At 46.4% G+C, this 23,562-nt stretch overlaps 2 protein-coding genes across 2 annotated transcripts; one reads left to right on the top strand and one right to left on the bottom strand.

Moving 5' to 3' along the window:
- Positions 1-949: 949 nt before the first annotated feature.
- Positions 950-6,437, bottom strand: ogfr (opioid growth factor receptor). Its single transcript, XM_027025282.2, has 7 exons — positions 6,162-6,437; positions 5,198-5,266; positions 5,032-5,113; positions 4,862-4,940; positions 4,443-4,509; positions 4,015-4,163; positions 950-3,564 (listed from the first exon to the last, which is right to left on the bottom strand). The coding sequence occupies exons 1-7, from the start codon at positions 6,360-6,362 to the stop codon at positions 2,586-2,588; spliced, it is 1,626 nt and encodes a 541-aa protein (XP_026881083.2). The 5' UTR covers positions 6,363-6,437; the 3' UTR covers positions 950-2,585.
- Positions 5,259-22,783, top strand: kcnk15 (potassium channel, subfamily K, member 15). The gene is made up of 3 exons (XM_027025296.2): positions 5,259-5,341; positions 19,205-19,605; positions 19,806-22,783. The coding sequence occupies exons 2-3, from the start codon at positions 19,323-19,325 to the stop codon at positions 20,729-20,731; spliced, it is 1,209 nt and encodes a 402-aa protein (XP_026881097.1). The 5' UTR covers positions 5,259-5,341; positions 19,205-19,322; the 3' UTR covers positions 20,732-22,783.
- Positions 22,784-23,562: the final 779 nt, after the last annotated feature.

Here is a 23,562-nt window from a genome sequence, read left to right on the forward strand (position 1 = left end):
TTAACAAATAAAGGCCATTTAAACAGGGACTTGGTTCAATGATCACTACTCTTCAAATCTGAACATTTAGTTACACAATCTACATCTGCCTTCATTCAGGACATTACAGTCACTCACCTTAAGCTGTATATCTGATGTGGGACTGATTTGCTATGCATTGTAACTCACTCCTTTCGTTTGTACCTACCATACACACACACACACACCTGGTTGTTCCATTTCATTTAACCACTCTTATCCAGAGCAACTTTCATTTATATGTGTGACAGCATGCCCCAGTGCTCCCTGGGAAATGACCCCATGACCTCGCTGTTGCTAGCATTTTTTTTCTACATGCTTTACCAGAGATGCTACATGAGAAGACTGCAACTGTAGTTCAGTGACCTTGTACTTGGCACACTCCCCATAAAGTTTTATCTAATCTACAAACGCTCTGACATCAGTTCACTTTACAACTTGTGTGTATGATTCTGACAGTCCAACCACCCAACCTGGAAATCTTAGTTTCAAACTTAACTGACCAATTCACTTCAGAAACTTCCAAACGCCTTTGTTTAGTTGTTTATTTTCTTTTCTTATTTAAGAGACAAATGCAAATTTTAAACAGAAGAAGCAGACCGCGAACTTTAGGTTTGGAGTCTTCAGAAATGCCTCAGGTTAAAGGAACTATCTGGTACTAGCTATGAAAACAGACACATCAGTCACACATCTATGAGCCACCAGGACACATAGGCAACCTCTTCTATGTTGCTAAATTCAAGTCTGTTCAGTGAATTATTGATGATTTATTTCTCTGAGTTATTCGATCCATGGAATGGGGGCAAAAATGGGTATAGAGAGACTGATGGGAGGGTAGGTAGGGGTAGGTAAGGGTGACCCAGCAAAGCAAAAAACAACACTGATTACATCTTCCTGAGTATTTAAAATGAGAAAACAAAACAGAACAAAATAATATTAAGCACGGCTCTTCAGAGTCTCCATTTATTACGTGACTTGGTAGCTGGTCACAAAACATTCAGTCACAAGTATCTCGCTTGCAGAAAGAGAAAGAAATTCATACAATCAGCCAGGTCCTTCTCCTCGTGACTCTTCACATTGTAAGACACATTTCTTTTAAGCAGTGCATTAGTTCAGAGCATGAATACCTGAACGCCTTCATATTGAGTTCATCAGTGCAAGGCGTACATCCGACACGCTGGCCCCAGCGCGGCACGTCCGACACGCTGAGTCCTCACGTGAACAGTCAAAATGACCAATAAACAGAGCGGCGTGCAGGAGACGCAGTTAGACAGATCAGAACCAGAGTGGATATGAGGGTCAAAAGGCATCAGACACTAAGAATTGAACCTGAGTGCCAGAATCCTCGACTTCCTCGTTTAAGTGGAAAAAAACAAGCAAGCAGGAAGCCAAAGTTGGTGGCAACGTGGCTCTGAACTATGCACACGAAAACAGAAATTATGTGGCATGAAGAAACCCTAGGTCCCAGACAGCGATTGTGACGAAGCCATGGCGACAAAACATTCGATTCACAACGTAAACCAAACCCAGAGCCTGGGATGCAGAACCTCTACAGCAATGCAGTGTAACTATGGCCCACAGCACCAAAAGACCCACATTAACAGCGCTGTGCTTAATGAGACTCCCCATGACAGCACTGTGGATACTGAGCCATCACAGTGCTGGAACTCTCGAGGCTGGTTGGCCTAGTATGGGACTAAACTGAATGGTCATTCGTGATTCTCCATCAACAGTCCACCTTGGTCCTTGGTCTTGGTTCAGGACTAATCTTTGGTCTGGCAGGCCGAACGCTCTGAAGTAGGACGGATGTCGTACATGTTGATCTGCTGTTGGAACTCTTCTAGGTCGCTAGGCTTAGATTCCTCACAGGCCTGAGAAACTCACCTTTTAGTTTCCTTCTTCTGTATTATAGAATAGCATGATATACATTTATTTCAGTGCAGACTACAGCATGAAGCAATGCAGACCCGACCAGCGCGGCGGTCTTCTGGCTTAGACTTTGGAGAACCTCCTGAATGTGTTACACTCACTAATCTGGATAAAGGGACATTCTGTGCACACACTCCATAAACAGAGTTGAGTCTCATTGGTCTTTCACAGAAATTATACTATACTGATCCTCCCACACGGTAAATGTGAGCACTTCTGCTTCTTATGAAAACGCCTGGTGCAATAGTTAAAAAACAAAACAAAACCAAAAAAACCACCACCAAAAATACCATTTCCGCTTACCCAACTCTTCCCCAGTTAGTCAGCGTGCAATCGAGTATGGTGAGACAAGCTCCTAACGACGAGACCGCATCAAGCATCCAGACCACATTAACATCATTAAAATAATTTAATTATGCGCAAAAATGGCGTATTGGTGACGAGGGGCTGACGGAGGCCAAGATACAAGCTTCCCATACACACGTAGCCCTGCCCAAACGTGATGGTGATTTACATCCAAACAAAAACAAAAACAAACAAACAAAAAATTTACCCACCCAAGAATGATTTTGTATTTATTTGTGCATATTTCGGCACCTAATTAGAGTAGTTTGTATGTCGGTGTTCATCCGCAGCGTTTAGGACCCCGCACCGCCCGCCGCGCTCGGCTGGCCGTCCATCAGAGCCGCTGCCTCGCTCTGCTTGCTGCCGTGTGTGACGACGCCCGCCCCTGGCGTCTCCAGGCGGTCAGGGACGGGTGCCGTCTCTGTCCTGGGGAGCTTTTCTGCCCGTTTGCTCGGGGACGCGCAGGGCAGGACGTGTTTGGGGCTTCCGACCGCGGCCCAGGTCTCGGCCCCGGCGTCGCTCTCGTCCTGCGGGCCAGGAAGCTCTGGTGAGCGGCGGCTGTTCTGGGCGCCGTCGTGGCCTGCGCGCCGAGCGGGGTCTTCGTCCGCGTCGATCGGTGCCGGCATCTGCGCGTCTGCGGGGCCTCTGTCCGGCACCATCTCCCTGGCCTTTTTGTTCTCCTCCGTGCTCCCGTCCTGGGCTTTAGCAATGCTGGACTCGGTGCCGCCGGACAGATCCATCTCCCCGTCGTTTGCGCTGCTGCTGGCCTCCAGAGGTGCGGGATAAACAGCGGAACCGTCTGGGTTCGGTTCGGGGTCGACCGAGGTACCTTCCAGCTGCTTTTCCAAATCGACGCTCATGGGGTCGTCCTCGCTCTCCTTCCGGGTCTCGACGGCCTTGTCATCCCTTTCCGCATCCGTGCTCGTGCCGGGGGTCTGGCCCTCGTCGGCCGGCTGCCCGTTGCCCACCGACAGGTCTAGTCTCTTCTCCGCCTTCTTCTTGAAGCGCTTCTGGACTCTCCTGGGGCACCACACGAACTTGTCCTTCGGCTCGTAGTGCTGGAAGGCGTAGCGGATCAGCTTCCGGCGCTCCCGCTTGTCTCGCACGGCGAACAGGAAGTAGTCGAGCACGCTGCGCTTCACGCTGCCCAGGTTCTTGCGGACGAGTGTCTCCTCCAGGAAGAAGTGCACCAGTGGGGCCTGGAAGCGCTCGAAGCCCAGCTCCCCCAGACTCTTCAGCATGCGTGTGATCCGCAGGTTGTTGTGCATGTTCCTACCAGCCAGACAAAAAAACAATCAAACACGCACGCACACGTCTCGAGTGGTGTCTCAGTGGTTCAGGTACTGGACTGGTAATCAGAAGGTTGCCGGTTCAAGTCCCACCACTGCCAGGTTGCCGCTGTTGCACCCCTGAACAAAACGCTTAACCCTCAATTGCTGAAGTTGCACTCAGCCATAATTGCAAGTCGATTTGGATAAAAGCGTCAGATAAGTTTCAGAAAAATGTAAGGTAGGGAAAATCATACTGATATCGTGAAAAGCCTCAACTGTAAAGAAAAACATTTCCGAATTCCTTTTCGGCAACTGTCGCAGCTAAAATACGCATTCTCGCACGGCCTCGTGGCGTAAAACCCCCCGAGGTACCGGCGGCGGTAAGCTGCTTCCTCCTGGTCTGAACGCGTCCCATCATCCCGCGCGATCCTGTGCCAGGCACGTGACTCACCGCTCCAGGTTGGCAAAGCGCTCTCTCCAGTTCTCTGAGCGCGTCACCTCTCCAGTCTCGCGGTTCAGAAGCTGGATGCCATAGAAACCCAGCATGAGCTCGTAGGAATCCACAAGGCGTCGCCTGGCCTCTTCGCTCTCCCGGAACGCCTGGAAAGAAACCCAAAAACTCACAAAACCGGCACAGACGCAAGCTAAGCATCATACACGCAAACACGCACGCAAACACGCACGTGCGAACACATAAAACCTTTTTTCCCCTCCCATTGTTTGAGGTTCTGATATAAAGTCACAGAACCACACATCATCTGTGTAATCAGAGATGATCCTTCTGGCTGCGGACGCAAAGATTTGAAGCTTCGTTTTAACACCAAGTATCTGACCGAGGGAGGCGTTCGGGACCGCGTGCAGGAGCGCCCACATTCTCACCTGGATCTCCTTCTTGCTGAGCTCGGTGGCCATGTAATTCACCCCAGGCTCACGCAGAGGAAACAGCCTAGCAGAAGCAACAGTTGTTAGGAAAAGAACAGCGTTACCGTGGGAGCCAAACACGTGCTGACATAACCAAAAAAAAAAAAAACAACATCCCAGTACATCACACCTTTTTTTTTTTTTTTTTTTTAAAGGTTCAAAACGTAAAAGGCCTGTCTTGGAGTTCTAACGTGCATTTGGGTTCACTAATAATAACAGACTGCTGGTTTGGGCCAGGACAGGCAGTAGGAAGCACAGGCGAGACTTTTATTTTGAAAGTCTTTAATCCACCTCTGCTCAGGGCTAGCCCTCTCCACTGATGTTCCACCCAGTCCTGGTTGAGGCCTTGAAAAGCAACAACAACCATCGTGTCTCACCACTGAATGTAAGAGTGAACCCTTTCTAGCCTCTTGTAGTCTGTTCTCCACTCGCTATGAAACGTCTCGATCGATACGTCTGAAAAACACAAATGCAGAGTGAGATTTGTCTGCCCAACAAGCCCCGTGCCAGAAACCAGGAGTTAAAAAAGCACTGATAGAAGACGCACCATCAGGAGAGGACTTCATTTCATTCAAGTAGAATTTTAAATTAGGCATTCGCTCCTCTGCGCATTCCTCGTCAATGATGTTCTGAGGGGAGAAGTATACAAATGGATCAATTCACCAATTCAAAGACCAGACTGGCTGAGGGCCATCACTATGGTGAACGCTTACTGGATAGCCGTGTCTGTAGTTCTGCATGTCTTTGGCTGCACGAAGGTTTCTGGAGGACGAATTGGACCACTGAGAAAAGGAAAGAGCCAGAAACCAGTTTAACAACCAATCACAGCTGAACCTGCTCATCATCTCAAGGAAAACGTGAGTAAAACTAATGACGAATAAATGCATGTGCCACAGGTAAGGGAGCAAACGTGCCTGTGTACACACAGCACTACGGTACGAACGTACGGGCTGTTGCGTCAAGCGAAAGCACACGCGCACAACCCAGCTTCCCTGCACGAGAGGCCGAATCCGCCGAGACGTTTTCAACCGACTGGCGCATTCTTGCAGAGTGTCACGTGCTCTTGCACGGGTCTCGCGTTTCCGCTAGGCTTGGAGGAACACGCCTAATGTGCGCTGGCACTTATTTTGTGCTCTCAGGGGCACGAGAAAATGTCTCGTAACAGAGTAAAGCAGGAGTGCAAAACCAATTCTCCCAGTAAACTAACAAGCACCTACTTTTAAAAGGCACCTGCCCCGCCAGTTACCTCGCGCATCGTGATCTTTCATTCAAACGAAGGCTCGCTCAGTTAGCACAACGGCACGCCGTTAGCGCGAGCCAGTCCTGCAGTTCTAAGACCATACAAAACCCCGGTCTCGTGCTGCTTTACTGAAACGACCGTACGGGTCCGTTAAACGGGCCACGCGAGGGGGGAAAAAAACCGAGCAAAAAGCGAAGCGGCTATCTTAGCGCGCGTGTCTACACGCCGCAGCGTCGGTGTGTGATGCTCGCAGCTAGGCTAGCTCGCGAAGCTAAAGTCCTGCAAAAAGCCCCGCTAATGCGACCTCTCGCGCACAAACGGCTCTGAAATACAAACGCGTGCTATGCTGTGGTCCGGCACCATAAGCGGGAGCTCCAGCGAAAGGCCGCCGCCGCCGCCGCCGCGCGTGAATGAACGGGTTTAGCAGTAGCACGCACAAAGCCGGCCCGTGCTCTTCTGGTCCTGTCGTGGCTCGAGCGCCGCGCGCCGTTGTCTGCCGCGTCGTCGCCCTCGCTCTCGGTGTCCCAGGTGGAGTCGTACTCGCACACCAGCTCGTCCTCCATCCTCACACGCGTGCGGTCGCGAGCCGAACTTTGGTCCCCCGTCGCCCGTGCGCTCCGCGCGCCGACCACGACCATCAGGCTTCGCTGCGCGAGAACGCCGAAAGTTCCATCGGCGCGTGGCGCACGGGGAAACGTGCGGCGCGAGCCTACGCGGGCCCGCGGGTAGCGAGCAAACCAGCTGCACCGACAGCAATGAATAAAGGAATAAAAACGCCCGTCCACGCACGATCGCTTCGTTTTTAAAGGTTCTAGTAGGCTGTGTTGTACAGATTAGGGGAGTAACTAAGGATTTTATTGTTATTCAGAATCACATCCTTTTAAACCCTTAAATGTTTTTGTAGTCTTGGAATGAATCCCACATATAATAAAAAGTTTTCCCTATTTTTTAATAAATGTTTTTAAACTCCAGAGGTTTAATTGTGCAGGGGTGCCGTTCTGTCACGCGGCTTGACCCCAGTAGGTAGGCAAATATTCGACTAATCTAGAGATACAGATACAGAGTGGCTGTGCGATATGGAATAAATGAAAGAATACAATCTCTCTGGTGCCGCGGGTGTCGATAACGACTTTCTCAAATGTATAATGGTAGTTATTGCGCATTTCAGTAAGTCATTTGAATTACAACATGCAGAATATTCATTCCTATTTTTACCCAGATAAAAGTATTCATGGAGCATTTAGAATTCAAACATGAGCGTTTTCACACGACTGTAAAACGATACTGCCCTGTCTCCTTTTAACCAAAATATCTGAACTACATCCCATCCAGATTAGCTCCAGTGTATAGCACTAATGTAGCATCGTAAAATGACAGTTAAAATGTATTACCGGTAAGGCCTAAAGACAGGAACGCGCGTAATCTCACAACTCTCCCGGGATTATTTCACTTCTCCGCCCTTCTTGGAAGGCCGGAGGCAGTGACATGGATCCTTTGCCTTCCACCACAGCTGAGGTTGAAGCTCTCTGAACCTGGTGCAGACACAGTACTGCTTATCAAGATGAATACCCATTTTATGTAACAACCACAACAACAAAATCGTCAGTGAATATGGTACAATAGTCACACCTAATGCACACAATAACCTGTCCTCACAATCTATCACTGATCTGTTGTTACACGTGCTGTTGTACGTGTTGAACCTGACAGGTGAAATTCTGTGGGAGATGCGTTACAGACACATATTTCACAAAACACTAGTAAAATGTGCAGAATATGTTTTTTAGATAAATGTTTGAATTTTCACTGAACATTCAGAGATGGTAGCAAAGATTCGTAGTACTATCTTAAAGAGTGTCCTGAAACTGACAGAAGGTCTTGCTCAGTGTCCTGAAACTGGTTATGCGCTCAGAGTGGGTTCTTGCTCAGCGTCCTGTAATGTAGCGGGCCTTGTTCAGTATCCCGAAACCGGTAGAGAGCCTTTCTCTCTCAGTATCCTGAAACTGATAAAAGGTCTGGCTCAGCATCCTGAAATTGGTAGCGGGCCTCGTTCGGTGTCCTGAAACTGGTAGGAAGACCCCCTCCGTGTCTTGTTTAATCACTTGCTTTGTCCTGGATGAAAGCCTTATCAGACATATAGGGGGATATATCAGGCCTTGCTGGGTCCCTGGCTGGGTCCCTGGCTGTTAAAAGGTTGAAGACATGGGAGTATCAAAAATATAACTGTCCATATAAGGATTTCATTTTCTCTGGTTATTTGTTTTTTGAGATATTCAGATTCTTCAGGTAAATCTGGGTGTTGTCATGTTGAGGCAGTTTTGAAGAGGCATAACTCCATGTGACTGTGGCCACAGTGGGTGTACACACCGCACATGTGACTGGCCACAGTGGGTGTACACACCGCACATGTGACTGGCCACAGTGAGTGTACACACTGCACATCCTCATCGCTCACGATGAGCCAGATGAGCATTTGACCACCACTACAGAACGTGGAAAATTGTTTTTGTTATGTTCATAATAAATTGCTAATGTCTGGGACTGGACAGAAGAAAGATATGGAACAGTGGCTGACAGCGGAGCATTCCTAAAAGCTGGACTGTGCTAATGCTCTAAACGTTTGCCAGGGCGGGTCCATCATGGTGCTTGGTTGCTTCTGACCTTTTCTAATCTCACACCAATGAGACTGCCTCACAGTTTCCATGGTGCTGATTTAGCCAATCCCTTGCAAGATAGTTCATATGTCATTTGCTGAAGCAACATCTCCTGCCCACGTCCAACAGACAAACTGCACATTAGCAAACCTGTGCACATTAGCAAACCTGTGCACATTAGCAAACCTGTGCACATTAGCAAACCTGTGCACATTAGCAATCCTGTGCACATTAGCAAACCTGTGCACATTAGCAATCCTGTGCACATTAGCAAACCTGTGCACATTAGCAAACCTGTGCTGCACCACATTTGAGTCACACGCAGAGGATCGCAAAGCAGTTTGCGCCTCCCCCTCCTGACGGCTTTTGCCCAGCCGCCCTGGACTGGCAGAGCGGACCCAGCAGTGTGGGTGAAGGGAGAATGTCACCCTGCCAGCCTTGGAGCTGCATTGCTCCCTGTCCAGATAACGGGAGAACCAAAGCCCACCTCTCCTTTATTGTGGTGAGGTTAGCTGGACAGCTAAGCACCGCATCTGCGTGTCTCACACACATCTCACTGGCAGCAGATAAAAATAGCACCTTGCACCAAGGGGAACGCGATGTTGAACAGCCCCCTGCATTGGGTTGCTATTTCTGGCTCTGGTTACTGTGGTAACTGTGGTGGGGGGAGGATGGGTGGATTGTTGATTTTAACTTCACTGCAGCTAAAGCATCTTCAAGCTCCTTCTCTCCTTCGACTGATGCCGAAGCATCAGAGTCTCTGCTGTACTGCCCGTGTGTGTTGTCTCCTTGCTTGTCTGCTCTACAACTCTAGGGTCTGCTCTGAGTTTACCTTTAAGTGCCACGGCTGTCGTCTGGAACATTATCGTCTGACCTGTCATGCTTGTACTAAAAATATGGACCTCCACTGACAATTATTTATTTCGTTAAAGCATCTGTTATGGCAGCCGGAATTCAGTCCATCTGAAATCTCCCCTCCTGTACTTTCCTACTCAGGCTCAGCCGTACCGCTGATGACTTAGCATACATTCAGTAATTTCCTTTCAACTGGCTGAGATTGACTGGCACTTTGTCATCTGTCAGTGTTTTCTGTTGCCAACGTGTCATTTTCTTTTGGTAAACAAGCGTCATTTTTTGGCTCCATAAGAACACGCTACTGTTATTTTTAAGAGGGAAGCCAGTTGACTAATTTCACTTGGATCCCTTATCTGAGTCAATGTCACTGGTATGAGAACAACAAACCTTTCTGCAAATGTATTAATATCCAGCTTCTGAAAAAGCTTTCGCTTTCTCGGTTTAGATGAAAGGATTAGACCCACTGCCTCTATCTACTGCTTTGTTTACACTTTAGGCTCATTGTAATTACAATTTTTGATGGGGTCACTGGATGCCTTGGGGTCATAATCGTGTGTGTGGAAAGGAGTGTTTTTCCCTGCGCTGGCCTGCGCGTCACCATGTGAATGGATTTGAACAGTGGAGCTAGCGGATGCGAAGCTCCAAGGGTTACTGAGGAGGGGTGAGTATTCCAGATCGCTTTCTGAGTGAGAGTGTGCCATTGGGGAGAGGAGGGGCAGGAGTGTGAGTGTGTGTGTGTGTGAGTGTGTATGTGTGTGGGTGTGATGTGTGTGATGAGTGTTGTGGGGAGTGTTTAGAGGCTCTTAGCGCTGCTGTGGCCTGGCAGAGCCGATCTATGAGAAGAGCTTGTTACTACTTAGCGTCAGGTCATCAGAGGGCCTCTCTCACACACACACACACACACACACGTATACTCTCTCTCTCACACACACACACACACACACACACACACACACACACACGTATACTCTCTCTCTCACACACACACACACACACACACACGTATACTCTCTCTCTCACACACACACACACACACACACACACACACACATATACTCTCTCTCTCACACACACACACACACACACACACACACACACACGTATACTCTCTCTCTCACACACACACACGTATACTCTCTCTCTCACACACACACACACACACACACGTATACTCTCTCTCTCACACACACACGTATACTCTCTCTCTCACACACACACACACACACACACGTATACTCTCTCTCACACACACACACACACACACACACACACACACACACACACACACACACACGTATACTCACACTCACCCAATCTTACTACACACTCACCCCATCCTACTCACCCCATCTTACTCACCCCCATCTTACTACAGACACTCACCACCATCCTACTACACACTCACCCCATCCTACTACACACACTCACACAATTTTACATTTACATATCAGTGTGAAAAGTACTTGCGCCACAGCTTGCAATGATGCATGTTGGCATAACAGTGCTGCATCACTTCCTGTTAGGATGAAACGAAGCAGAGTGTTAATGTTTTGTGTACTAGCCTGCCAAACCCGTACTATTGCGATTAGATTTGTGTATATGTGGATGTTGACATTGTTGTCCATATAATTTACAAGTCTAAAATGTCCAGTATCATTGTGTGTTTGACAGTGGTCTGCTCTGAAAGGCCATGCAGGCTTAAATATGTGTGTATTTACAGTAACGAGATGGAAACAGAGTCAGCGAGTGTGTGTGTGTGTGTTTGTGTGTGTGACAGGATCAGTAATTAGGTTCTTAATCATCAAAGTAATTGTGCTCACTGAACCACTCACCTGTATTACTGGTCTTTGTCCTCAAAAGGAACACTCTGGGAGCTGTTGGGAGCTGTAATGGAGCTGTTGTGAGCTGTAATGGAGCTGTTGTGAGCTGTAATGGAGCTGTAATGGAGTTGTTGTGAGCTGTAATGGAGCTGTTGTGAGCTGTAATGGAGCTGTTGTGAGCTGTAATGGAGCTGTTGTGAGCTGTAATGGAGCTGTAATGGAGCTGTTGTGAGCTGTAATGGAGCTGTTGTGAGCTGTAATGGAGCTGTTGTGAGCTGTAATGGAGCTGTAATGGAGCTGTTGTGAGCTGTAATGGAGCTGTTGTGAGCTGTAATGGAGCTCGAATGGTCCAGACTGGAAGGGTCTGACATCACTACTGTTCATTCTCTCTCCCCACACTGAGTAGAGTTTCTACTGCACACCTCCTCTAGCCCATAATTCTCCCTGTCTCCTTAGCAACATGCAGATCATGTATTTGTATAGAGGGAGATAGAGAGACAGAGATAACGAGAGAGAAAGATTGACATATATGGATAGAGAAATAAATAGATAGACTGAGGGAAAGATAGACATATATATATATATATATATATATATATATATATATATATATATATATATATATATATATATATATATATATATATATATATATATAGAGAGAGAGAGAGAGAGAGAGAGAGAGAGAGAGAGAGAGAGAGAGAGAGAGAGAGAGAGAGAGAGAGGGAGAAAGAGGACGCGGGGATTTCTTTTAATCTTTGTTCCCTGCCCCTTGGCAGGGTTAAATAAGGTCTGAGCTTTGATGGATGGATCTTTTGTTTTTGTGTGTGTGTGTGTTTGTGTGGGTGTGAGGTTTTTCTGCAGTGTGACTTTGGCACAGAATTCCAGTTCCTCTGTACTGGTGCCGGGTTGAAGCCATGGACCACAAGGTCCACATGGTGCCAGGGACGCATGAGGAAAGTAGCACACCAACCCCACCTGCTGTTCCCTGACGCCCGACGGACAGGACACGCTATTTGCACTAATGCATTTACCTGCCAGTGCCAGCGCATAGGACACTGCTAGATTAAAGCCCACGGTAATCAGAGCTCATCAGCGTCTGCAGGGAAGAAGACCGTGCGCCTTCTGAACCTCTTAACTCGGATATGTGGGCGGTGCTAGACAGGATGTCAAAGAGTGATCTTTAATCCACAGTGACAAAGGGACGCAGAAAGAGGTGTGCACTGGATGAAAGGTTCGATCTGGAGTTTCTGAAGCCAGCAGGATGCGTTCAAAGTCCATACCTTTAGAAACAATCAGACAAGGATGACGCCAGCACTATCTTTTGACTTTGTATCTGATACACTGGTGAAGATCTGGACTCCGAATCCTAGTCCAGTCCTGGATTTCGTAATCACTGCATTTAATGTAACTGGTTACATGTGAGGGATGTAATGACCAATAAAGGAAATGAGAGAGGTCTGTGGTGTCTAGTATGTTATATCTAGGCCTGTGGTATTTAGGACTGTGGTATTTAGGTCTGTGATACCGTGGTCTGTGGTGCCTAGGTCTGTGATATTTAGGTCTGTGGTGTCTAGGTCTGTGATATTTAGGTCTGTGATACCGAGTCTGTGGTGTCTAGGTCTGTGATATTTAGGTCTGTGATATTTAGGTCTGTGGTGTCTAGGTCTGTGATATTTAGGTCTGTGATATTGTGGTCTGTGATATTGTGGTCTGTGGTGTCTAGGTCTGTGATATTTAGGTCTGTGATACCGTGGTCTGTGGTGTCTAGGTCTGTGATATTTAGGTCTGTGATACCGTAGTCTGTGGCGTCTAGGTCTGTGATATTTAGGTCTGTGGTGTCTAGGTCTGTGGTATTTAGGTCTGTGATATCTTGGTCTGTGGTGTCTAGGTCTGTGATATTTAGGTCTGTGATACCGTAGTCTGTGGTGTCTAGGTCTGTGATATTTAGGTCTGTGATACCATGGTCTGTGGTGTCTAGGTCTATGATATCTTGGTCTGTGATATTGTGGTCTGTGGTGTTTAGGTCTGTGATACTGTGGTCTGTGGTGTTTAGGTCTGTGATACCGTGGTCTGTGGTGTCTAGGTCTGTGATATTTAGGTCTGTGATACCGTGGTCTGTGGTGTCTAGGTCTGTGATATTTAGGTCTGTGATATCTTTGTCTCTGATATTGTGGTCTGTGGTGTCTATGTCTTGGCTGGGACTTCAGTAGCTTTCCAAGTTGCTTTTTTATTCAACTGAATTAAAATAAATTGTAATAAAATTTACCAGGAGTCATTAGGATACCGTAATGAGAAAACTGAAGGTGGCAGACCGATCCCATGATGCCCTGGTCAAAAGCTGCAGGAGCCTTGTTTACTTATTAGCTGATATTATCTTATTGTGTTTTCATAGACACACTATGAATTTGGCAAGAGGACGTCCAGGAAATGCTACTCCAGGGATTTAAAATACAGTGGAGTCTTAGATCTTTTAACACATGAAGTGGTTAAGTGGTTAACCCCGCCCCCAACTCCTGTAACACACAGTATACAGTATACGAATGTTAGTACACACACAATCACATGCACATATAAACACGCACATACAAACATGCATACGCACATGTTCAGCAAAAGGAAGTGAAGTTTTCCATTTTACCTATTCCTGTCTTCTGTGGGTGGTGCACTAGCATACATCCCAGACAGGTGTTTGGAGGGGGGAGTATCTGGAGCACCACAGACAGACTTTTCTCAGGGGAGTGGTCAAGCTGTTGTATCAGCTTTTTTGCTGCAGAGTCCCCTGGACATTCAGGACACTGATAAGGTTAAGAAAGCAGAGTGTTTGTGCTGAAGGACTCTCTGTTCCCACAGAGCTGGAGAGCTCCATGGCTCTCAGGACAGAGCCTGTGCTGTTTGTGTTGACCTGGGAGCTCTGAACATCACCGCCTGCCGGACCACGGGGCCAGCGGAACACAGACTGACGGCACTGGTTCGGGTGGAGTCACAGACTGGCCATGATTAGTGCCTCAGTGCTGGATTTGATTCCATCTTTTTTTCAGCCACCATTTGTTGGTGGTCTATCCCATGCAGGGGTTTATCCTCCCATAATGCTCCTTGTTCTTCCTCATTTCCACCTGGAGCTGTCCAGTTCTTCATCACTGAGACCCTGTCTTGCTAGCGTGATGGTTACTGGGTCCTGTTTAGGGAGGTCGCTGTGGTCTGCGCTCAGGTTGTCTAAATACTGCGTGTTGTTGATGTGTGATGCCTCCTTCTCCTGTATGCTTTCCAGTGTTGTTCAGTCTCCAGCTTTGGTGGGTCTGTTCTCATGCTGTTACTCTAACATTGAGAGTACACTCTGGATGGCTTGTAGGAGAACATCCTGTTTATTCTCCTGGATTCTACTACTCATGTGTATTTCTTCATTTGGGCAGCCACAGCTGTTAATCTCTGCTTCTCAGTCTCCAAGATCTCAGGCATGGACAGGCATGGACAGGCATGGACAGGCATGGACAGGCATGGACAGGCATAGACAGGTATAGACAGGTATGGACAACTTGTTGTACGACTGAGATAATTATATGTGGCTGTTCTATCACTGCTAAATCAACCAGTCTGAGATATATATATATATATATATATATATATATATATATATATATATATATATATATATATATATATATATATATACATACGTATAGTCATCTCTTCCAACACACTTCCAACACACACAACACACACACAACACACTGACACATGGTCATACCTCATCTCCACACACACTCCTCCTCTACCAATCAAAATAACCAAATGCTTGAATGCAACCCCCCCCCCACCCCCCACCCCCCCGACACACACACACACACACACACACACACACTTCACAGGCCTCTTACAGCCATCCAATAGGAGGGTGAACATACAACATGTACATCTCTTTATCACAACATCGTAATTATGTCCCATGACTCACAGAAGACATCTGCAACTGTATCTTGTCCTCTTTCCTCTCTCTCTCTCTCTCTCTCTCTCTCCCTCCCTCTCTCCCTCCCTCCCTCTCTCTCTCTCTCTCGCTCTCTCTCTCTCTCTCTATCTCCTTCCACTGTCATTTTCTCCCACTCCTTCTCACAGTCACATTACTGCCATCTTTACTAAAGTCATTAGGGGCTTCTGTATCCCACTTCCCCTTGGAATGCCTCCCTCCCTATGATGGCAGCCGCTGGTTTGGTGTTTGAGAGGCTGAGTGCTTCTCCTGTGCCGTGCCGTGCTACGCTAGCTCTGGGCCGATAGCTCGGGGCTTTTCTTCCTGTAGTGTCTTACTGAGGCGACAGCTCTGTCTGCCAGGCAATGCGGACACAGCAATCATGCTAACAGTCTTACTGTTAAACATAGATTACCATTATTATACACCCGGATTATATGACTAGTATTACTATACACCCAGATTAGATTATTGTACTATTACTATTCACCCAGATTACATTATTGTACTATTACTATACACCCGGATTATATTATTGTACTATTACTATACACCCATATTATATTATTGTACTATTACTATACACCCGGATTAGATTATTGTACTATTACTATACACCCGGATTACATTATTGTACTATTACTATACACCCGGATTAGATTATTGTACTATTACTATACACCCAGATTATATTATTGTACTATTACTATACACCCATATTATATTATTGTACTATTACTATACACCCGGATTAGATTATTGTACTATTACTATACACCCGGATTACATTATTGTACTATTACTATACACCCGGATTAGATTATTGTACTATTACTATACACCCGGATTATATTATTGTACTATTACTATACACCTGGATTATATTACAGTACTATTACTATACACCCGGATTAGATTATTGTACTATTACTATACACCTGGATTATATTACAGTACTATTACTATACACCCAGATTATATTATTGTACTATTACTATACACCTGGATTATATTACAGTACTATTACTATATACCCGTATTATATTATTGTACTATTACCTCTACACCCAGATTATATTATTGTACTATTACTATACACCTGGTTTAGATTATTGTACTATTACTATACACCCAGATTATATTATTGTACTATTACCTCTACACCCAGATTATATTATTGTACTATTACCTCTACACCCAGATTATATTATTGTACTATTACCTCTACACCCAGATTATATTTTTGTACTATTACTATACACCCGGATTATATGACTGTACTATTACTATACACCCGGATTATATGACTGTACTATTACTATACACCCGGATTATATGACTGTACTATTACTATACACCTGGATTGGATTATTGTACTATTACTATACACCCGGATTACTGTAGTCTAGTTCTGCCACTTAGAATGGTTCATTAATTGATGAATTAAGTGATTTAAATAGTGAGAACTCTACACAGAGTTGAAAATGCATTTTCCAGCCACTCTATCACGCTATCATTCTATCACTCTATACGCTATCATTCTATCACTCTATCACGCTATCATTCTATCACTCTATCATTCTATCACTCTATCTCTCTTGTAGAGGTGACTTGGGGAAAGAAATGCAGTTTCTTTTGAACCTTTACCACACATTTGGTTTTGTCTTTAAAACACACAATGCAAAATGCTGCCGATAGCCGGAGGAGCATATATGATACGGGACAATTAGATCAGCATGAACGTTTGTTGCCAAACACTGGACTGATTCTGCAGATCTCCACCAGCTGGTAGTCACTGTTTGCTGCACTGTTAACCTTCAAGGGCCATGAATCGGTTGAAACTATTCATCTGAAGCTATTGGAAGCTTATGTTACATGAAACATGAGATGGCAGGCCATGTCTGCCCCTGTATCTCCTGCTCCTGACATATAGCCATAAGACGTGGGCGAGTCAGATGTCTGCTCGGAGTGTTGTATCTGTGTACAAACCATGGTTTGCCCAGTGAGATCCGTTTCCCCGTTAAAGTGAGTGAGGAAGACACTTATCGATTATCGATCTCCGGGTGGTTTAAAGAACAGAAACGCAGACTGTTTGGCTTTGTGGCTGTGGGCAGGCGCATGTCCGTTTGATGGAGTGTCTCTAAGCTTTAATGACACTTTGATCTCCCTCATGTCCCCAGCACTGTCTCCTTCTGCAGACAGATGAAATCTTATTTTCGCCCGCTCACGGCTTCATCTTGGCCGCCAACGGACAGGAACGCCAGAGCGGAGGAGGCTGACGGATCGCCCACAGACAGGGACAGCAGAGGAAACTGACGGATCGCCGTTGGCATGGCGTGTTTGCTTTGTTATCACTAGAGACGTAATTGATTAACATCCGAGCGGTTTTGCATTAGAGATACGGCCTGAAGGATTACAGCAAAACAGAAAATCGATTAAATAACATGCAGATGCAAGCTGTAGACATTACAATTCAGATTGCAGCCTTCACTGGCTTCAAGACAGGCAAAAGAATAGATAAACAATCGGGTCACTTTGATCTCCCCCCTTAGACTCACAGGAACATAGAAAATTATTTTTGGTCCTTTTAGTGTAGGTAGAACAGTCTATAGATGGATACCATTGCCAAAGTTGAGCATGTCCTGGAGTGAAGGGTGATCTGGGCTATAGAATGCAATGGCTACCACAGGGCACAAAGTATTATTAAAATGTCTCAGCGCGGTGGCTGGAAACGTCAGTTTTGCATTTGCTGTCACAGAAACGAAGCTAATTTCTTTTTTTAACAAGGCCCAGTTTGGCCAACTCCGACGCCGCAGAGCGAGACGCGATCGCGCGAAAACCTTCAGCACCGCGGACAGCGACCAAGTGCGCGCGCTTCTCATACATGAACGTAGTTTATTCGAATAATCTGCGGTGTTTGAACGAATTACCAGCAGTGTTACTAACTAATTTGATGAGTTTTGATTTGAGTTATGTTTTTTTTGTTTGTTTGTTTTTTTTAGACAGACTGGCTTTTATACGAACCGGAAGCATTTTCCTTAATTACCAAATTACCAACTACAAATGAGAAATATTCGCGGAATTTTAACGACGTAAACCGGCATCTAATCTTTTTGCCAGACACCAGCCAGTCACTCACGCTCAACATTCTCTGTTTTGCTGCAATCGGCGCGCCCTCGTCCCCAGCACAATGCCGACGGCATCACCTTGACAGCAGAGCTCCTGATCTTCATCACTGCTCTTCATCAGCCTTCAGGCCAGTGTGACACTATCCCTGCGGACTGTGCTGGACGGGGACTCAGACGGGTTCCTACAGCTCACTCTTAGGGACATATTCACTAGGTGTGGCCAGCCATATCTGAATGGATATCACGGAACAATTTGAGTACAAATACGTGTTTAATTTCAAAAGCATAACATATCCCGTATTAAGGCCGGATTACGTAAACACCACTGGAGAGGTGAACCGGATTTCTTTGAAAAGTTTCCTTGATAAGCTTATCAGCGAACAGTTACGCACTGATGTCGTTACTAATCAATTTCGAAATCAATTTCGCTCCTTAGCTAGTTAGATTAAAAAAAAACATACACACACACACACACACAAACACATATTGATGTGCCAAATAGTTTCTTCAGCAGAAGCCCATTGGTCCGTGCTTCCTCCGCACTGATGAGAAGCAACACCACTCCATACGCATCCCGCACTTCAGCGTGCGCACATTTCGAACGCGCTCTGCTCGGTGACTAACGCACGTGGTCTGAACGCCGCGGTGCCTCGTGCTCTTGGCAGTGCGCGAGGATGCTTTAGCGGGAGGTCTCGCTCGCCTCTGCTCGTTCTGGTACGCGTCGTGTAACGACACGAGGATAGAGGTAACGACGCGTCGTTGGGCTGCATGGGTCTGCGCGGAGCTGTAGCCTGCGCGTGCACTGGGAGGCTGTGCTCATTTTTTCAGATCTCGGCGCAAGGGCCAGTTCTGGCTTCTGTCTAAACGGGGAGCGAGCAGTGGCGCATGAGGGGAGAGGTATTCAACGCGGATGCGTGCTGTGGGTCTGATCACATCACACCAAAACTGCAATCCAGCCACGCGACTGCAGGACACATTTCGGGAAGATCGTGCCGGATGATGGGTCTCGTTTCCAGTTTGAGACGTTTCTGACACCTAAATCTCTCCCCCTCATTTCAGGTGCGGATTTTATCGCCCAGGCGTGCGCGCGTGGATTACCGATGCATTGAAGCGCACCACCTGTTTCGACTCCCAACTCTCGAGCGCCTACTCCCTCCTCACGCGCGCTGAGCCGAAGATGAAGAAGCAGAACGTGCGCACGTTGTCTCTGATCCTGTGCATGTTTTCGTACCTGCTCGTCGGGGCCGCGGTCTTCGACGCGCTGGAGTCCGAGACGGAGAGCGTCCGGAAGCGCATCCTGGAGCAGAAACGCGGCGAGATGAAGAAGAAGTATCGTTTCTCCGAGGACGACTACCGGGAGATCGAAAGGGTCGTGCTACAGGCGGAGCCGCACCGCGCGGGCAGACAGTGGAAATTCGCGGGATCTTTTTACTTTGCCATCACGGTCATCACCACCATAGGCAAGTTCCCGATGAAAAAGTGTTGTAGGTATTTTCCACAAACGAAAATGATTTACAGTCGTGTCTTTTCCCCACAACATCCCTTAACATTTATCCTCAGGCATTATTCTGTCTGCACACTTGCGCGTGAGTTCAGTACAGGAGCTTGACCTCTGTTTGCCAATTCACGCGTGTGTTGCCTCGGTGATGCTTCCCTGCAGGTTATGGGCACGCGGCTCCAGGCACGGATGCCGGAAAGGTCTTCTGCATGTTCTACGCCGTGCTGGGAATCCCACTTACCTTGGTGATGTTCCAGAGCCTGGGAGAGAGGATGAACACGTTTGTCCGTTATCTCCTGCACCGGGCCAAGAAGTGCCTGGGCCTGAGCCGCACGGGCGTCTCCATGGAGAACATGGTGCTCGTAGGCTTCCTGTCCTGCCTGGGGACTCTGTGCGTGGGCGCGGCCGCGTTCTCCCACTTCGAGGGCTGGACCTTCTTCCATGCCTACTACTACTGCTTCATCACCCTCACCACCATCGGCTTCGGGGACTTCGTGGCCCTGCAGAAGAAGGGTGACCTCCAGGAGAAGACGCCCTACGTGGTCTTCAGCTTCATGTACATCCTGGTGGGGCTGACGGTCATCGGCGCCTTCCTGAACCTGGTCGTGCTGCGCTTCCTCACCATGAACACGGAAGACGAGAAACGCGACGCGCGCGAGCGTGCCTCGCTGAAGAGGGGCCGCGACCTCGGCCTCCTGGCCCAGCGGAGAGATGGCCACGGTCACAGCACGCTCTCCTTGCACATGGAGGAGGGCACCAGCTGCACCAACCTTATCCCATCACCGGTGGAAGAGCCGTACCCCCACACAGCCTCGGCCCGGCCGTTGGGTCCATCTCCGGAGCCATCTCCGCTGGGATCGCTCTGTTCCTGCGTGTGCTTCCGCCTCGGACTGTGGCGCGGGCCCAGACGCTCGCTCAGCCGGCACCGTGCTGGCCACGTCAACTCGGTGTACTGCGGCTCTGTCTCGTACCGGATCCATGGGGGTTCATCTGCCAGGGACAATACAGGCTTTTCTTCCCCAGGCAGCACGCTCTCTCCTGGGCACAGCTTCAGAGATCTCCCCCGGTTACGGAGGAAGTCCGTGTAACTGTCCAGTAATTGCCCCATGAGCAGAATTCATTTAAAGACAGTGTTTGCATAGGTTGGACAATGGATGTTATATGCATATATTTTTGTAGCACAGAAAAAATGGAGGCCATTATGTACAATGTTGTCTTTCCTAAATAAGTGGTTTAAAGTCTTTCAAAAGACTATTTTAAACTTGTCTGCACATTTGGAACACGTTTGGGCATTAGCAAAACGCTTCCTGTGAGGTGAGTAATCCGGTCTTATGAACAGACTTCAGACCTTTAACTTCAAGACCTACTGAGAGTAGCGTATCGTTCAAACCAGCTGTATTATACGTCCTGCACCCCCATCGCCATGGAAACGTCCTGTGGATCGTACACTTCCACACATTACAGCAGCTAGAACTTTGATAATTTTCAGGCAACAGTATCACCTGGAAACACCTGCAGTGTAAAATAGGCACCTTAAATATAGCACTCTTCTCTATTATGTCATTAAATACATCACTCTTCACTTTTGTCATTAAATATATCACTCTTCTATGTCATATATGTCATATTAAATGCATCACTCTTCTTTTGTCATATTAAATACATCACTCATCTCGTCCGTCATCTTAAATACATCACTCTTCACTTTTATGTCAGTAAATATATCACTCTTCTATATCATATTAAATATATCACTCTTATCTTTTGTCATATTAAATATGTCACTCTTCTCTGTCATATTAAATGTATCACTCTTCTCTTTTATGTCATATTAAATATGTCACTCTTCTCTATCATATTAAATGTATCACTCTTCTTTTTTATATCATGCATGGCTGCTGACCCAAGCCAGTGTTCTTCTGACCTTTTCATTCATCCTTCTTCACTTCACAGTGATGTGTGTTGGATCCAGCCAAGACTGTTTTCCAGCTGTTTATTAATGAAGGCAGAAATCACTTCTCCTCTGATACATACATCTGGAAGGTCCAAGCCATTTTTTTAATACATAAAAGAATCGATCGATTTACAAGAGGTGTTGATTTCTTTCTTGAGAAAATGAATAATTTAATAGCGATGTCCTGAGCCCTTGAGAGAACAGCACATGGTGTTACATTTAATATTTGAAGGGGATTTTTTACTGCATGGAAATGCATGACAAATGAATGCGACAGAAAATCTTAAAAACAAAACAGTCAAGACCATCTTCTGCATGAGAAAAAGGAGAATGTTGTCAAACATGAGGCCACGGGTCACTGCCACGCAGAAGGAGCTTTTAGACCTTATAGAAAAGATGAAAACGATGCATGAAATGAAAGGAATCCTTTAATTTTCAATCTGGTTCGTCCAGCCTGAAGTGTCAAAAAACAAAAAAACACCAACCGAACAGCAACATCCTAAAGTGTGTAGACACACAGGTACCTGAGTGAAAAACTTGTTTTATGTTTGAGTGCATACATACATGTTTATATATTTGATCGTATAAAACTTGCACAAGATCAACATCCTCGACCCCTAAACTGAAGTTATTTGGGTCGCCATTTGACATCTGTGTTGTGAGCAGTGTGACCAGACAATATCCTTCCCTCCTGGAATTTTCCGTGTGCGTGCTCTGGAATGTGGAATTCTCTGTAGTGTTTGCCATGGGCTTGCCTCTGATACTCATGCTAACTCATCACTGTTTATTTTTGTCCGTGTTGCTATGAAACAAGATATTTGAATAGCCACTGATGTATAACTGATGCACGAAAACGTACACGAACTTTAAACTGACCCTGAAAATACCAACACATACATATATGTACATACGTACATGTACTAGTTATTATGTGATTCAGGGTGAGGGTCTCGCAGGAGAGAAAGTCAAGAGTGAATATTTGCTTTAAATTTATCAGTAACCAAATTATTATTATTATTATTATTATTATTATTATTATTATTATTGCTGGCTGACGTTGGTCAATCTGAGACCCAACCAGTGTCATAAGGATTAGTGCAAGGCATTGAAAAGAATGTAGACCATTCCCATGAGTGTGTGTATACCGTTCCCATGAGTGTGTATAGGTGTGTATACCATTCCCATGAGTGTGTGTAGATCGTTCCCATGAGTGTGTATAGTTATGTATACCGTTCCCATGAGTGTGTGTATACTGTTCCCATGAGTGTGTGTATACCGTTCCCATGAGTGTGTGTAGGTGTGTATACTGTTCCCATGAGTGTGTGTATACCATTCCCATGAGTGTTTGTATACCATTCCCATGAGTGTTTTTATACCATTCCCATGAGTGTGTATGAGTGTGTGTATACTGTTCACAGGAGTGTGTGTAAACCATTCCAATGAGTGTGTGTAGACCGTTCCTATGAGTGTGTGTAGGTGTGTATACTGTTCCCATGAGTGTGTATACCATTCCCATGAGTGTGTGTATACCGTTCCCATGAGTGTGTGTAGGTGTGTGTATACCGTTCCCATGAGTGTGTGTTCCCATGAGTGTGTGTATACCGTTCCCATGAGTGTGTGTAGACCGTTCCCATGAGTGTGTGTAGGTGTGTATACTGTTCCCATGAGTGTGTGTAGGGGTGTATACTGTAATAATAATAAATATTATTATTATAAATGAATCTGGATACATTAGTTAAGATGATGAAAGCTGAACTGAAGTGGACCTCTCCTCAACCATGGTTAGTATCCTACAGAAGATCACATCACGGGTAGTCAAGGAAACACGAGTGCTGTGGCTGCTATATGGCAAAGGCCCATTTTTTCGGCTGCGCTGGGGTATAACCCCTGCCTTGGCTGACTGTGAGGAGACATGGTTTTAATAGTGCCTTGGGACCTGGGCCAACAGGACGCGTGCACAAGCTC

This window comes from Electrophorus electricus, chromosome 24, assembly GCF_013358815.1.
Source record: "Electrophorus electricus isolate fEleEle1 chromosome 24, fEleEle1.pri, whole genome shotgun sequence".
Lineage (NCBI taxonomy): Eukaryota > Metazoa > Chordata > Actinopteri > Gymnotiformes > Gymnotidae > Electrophorus > Electrophorus electricus.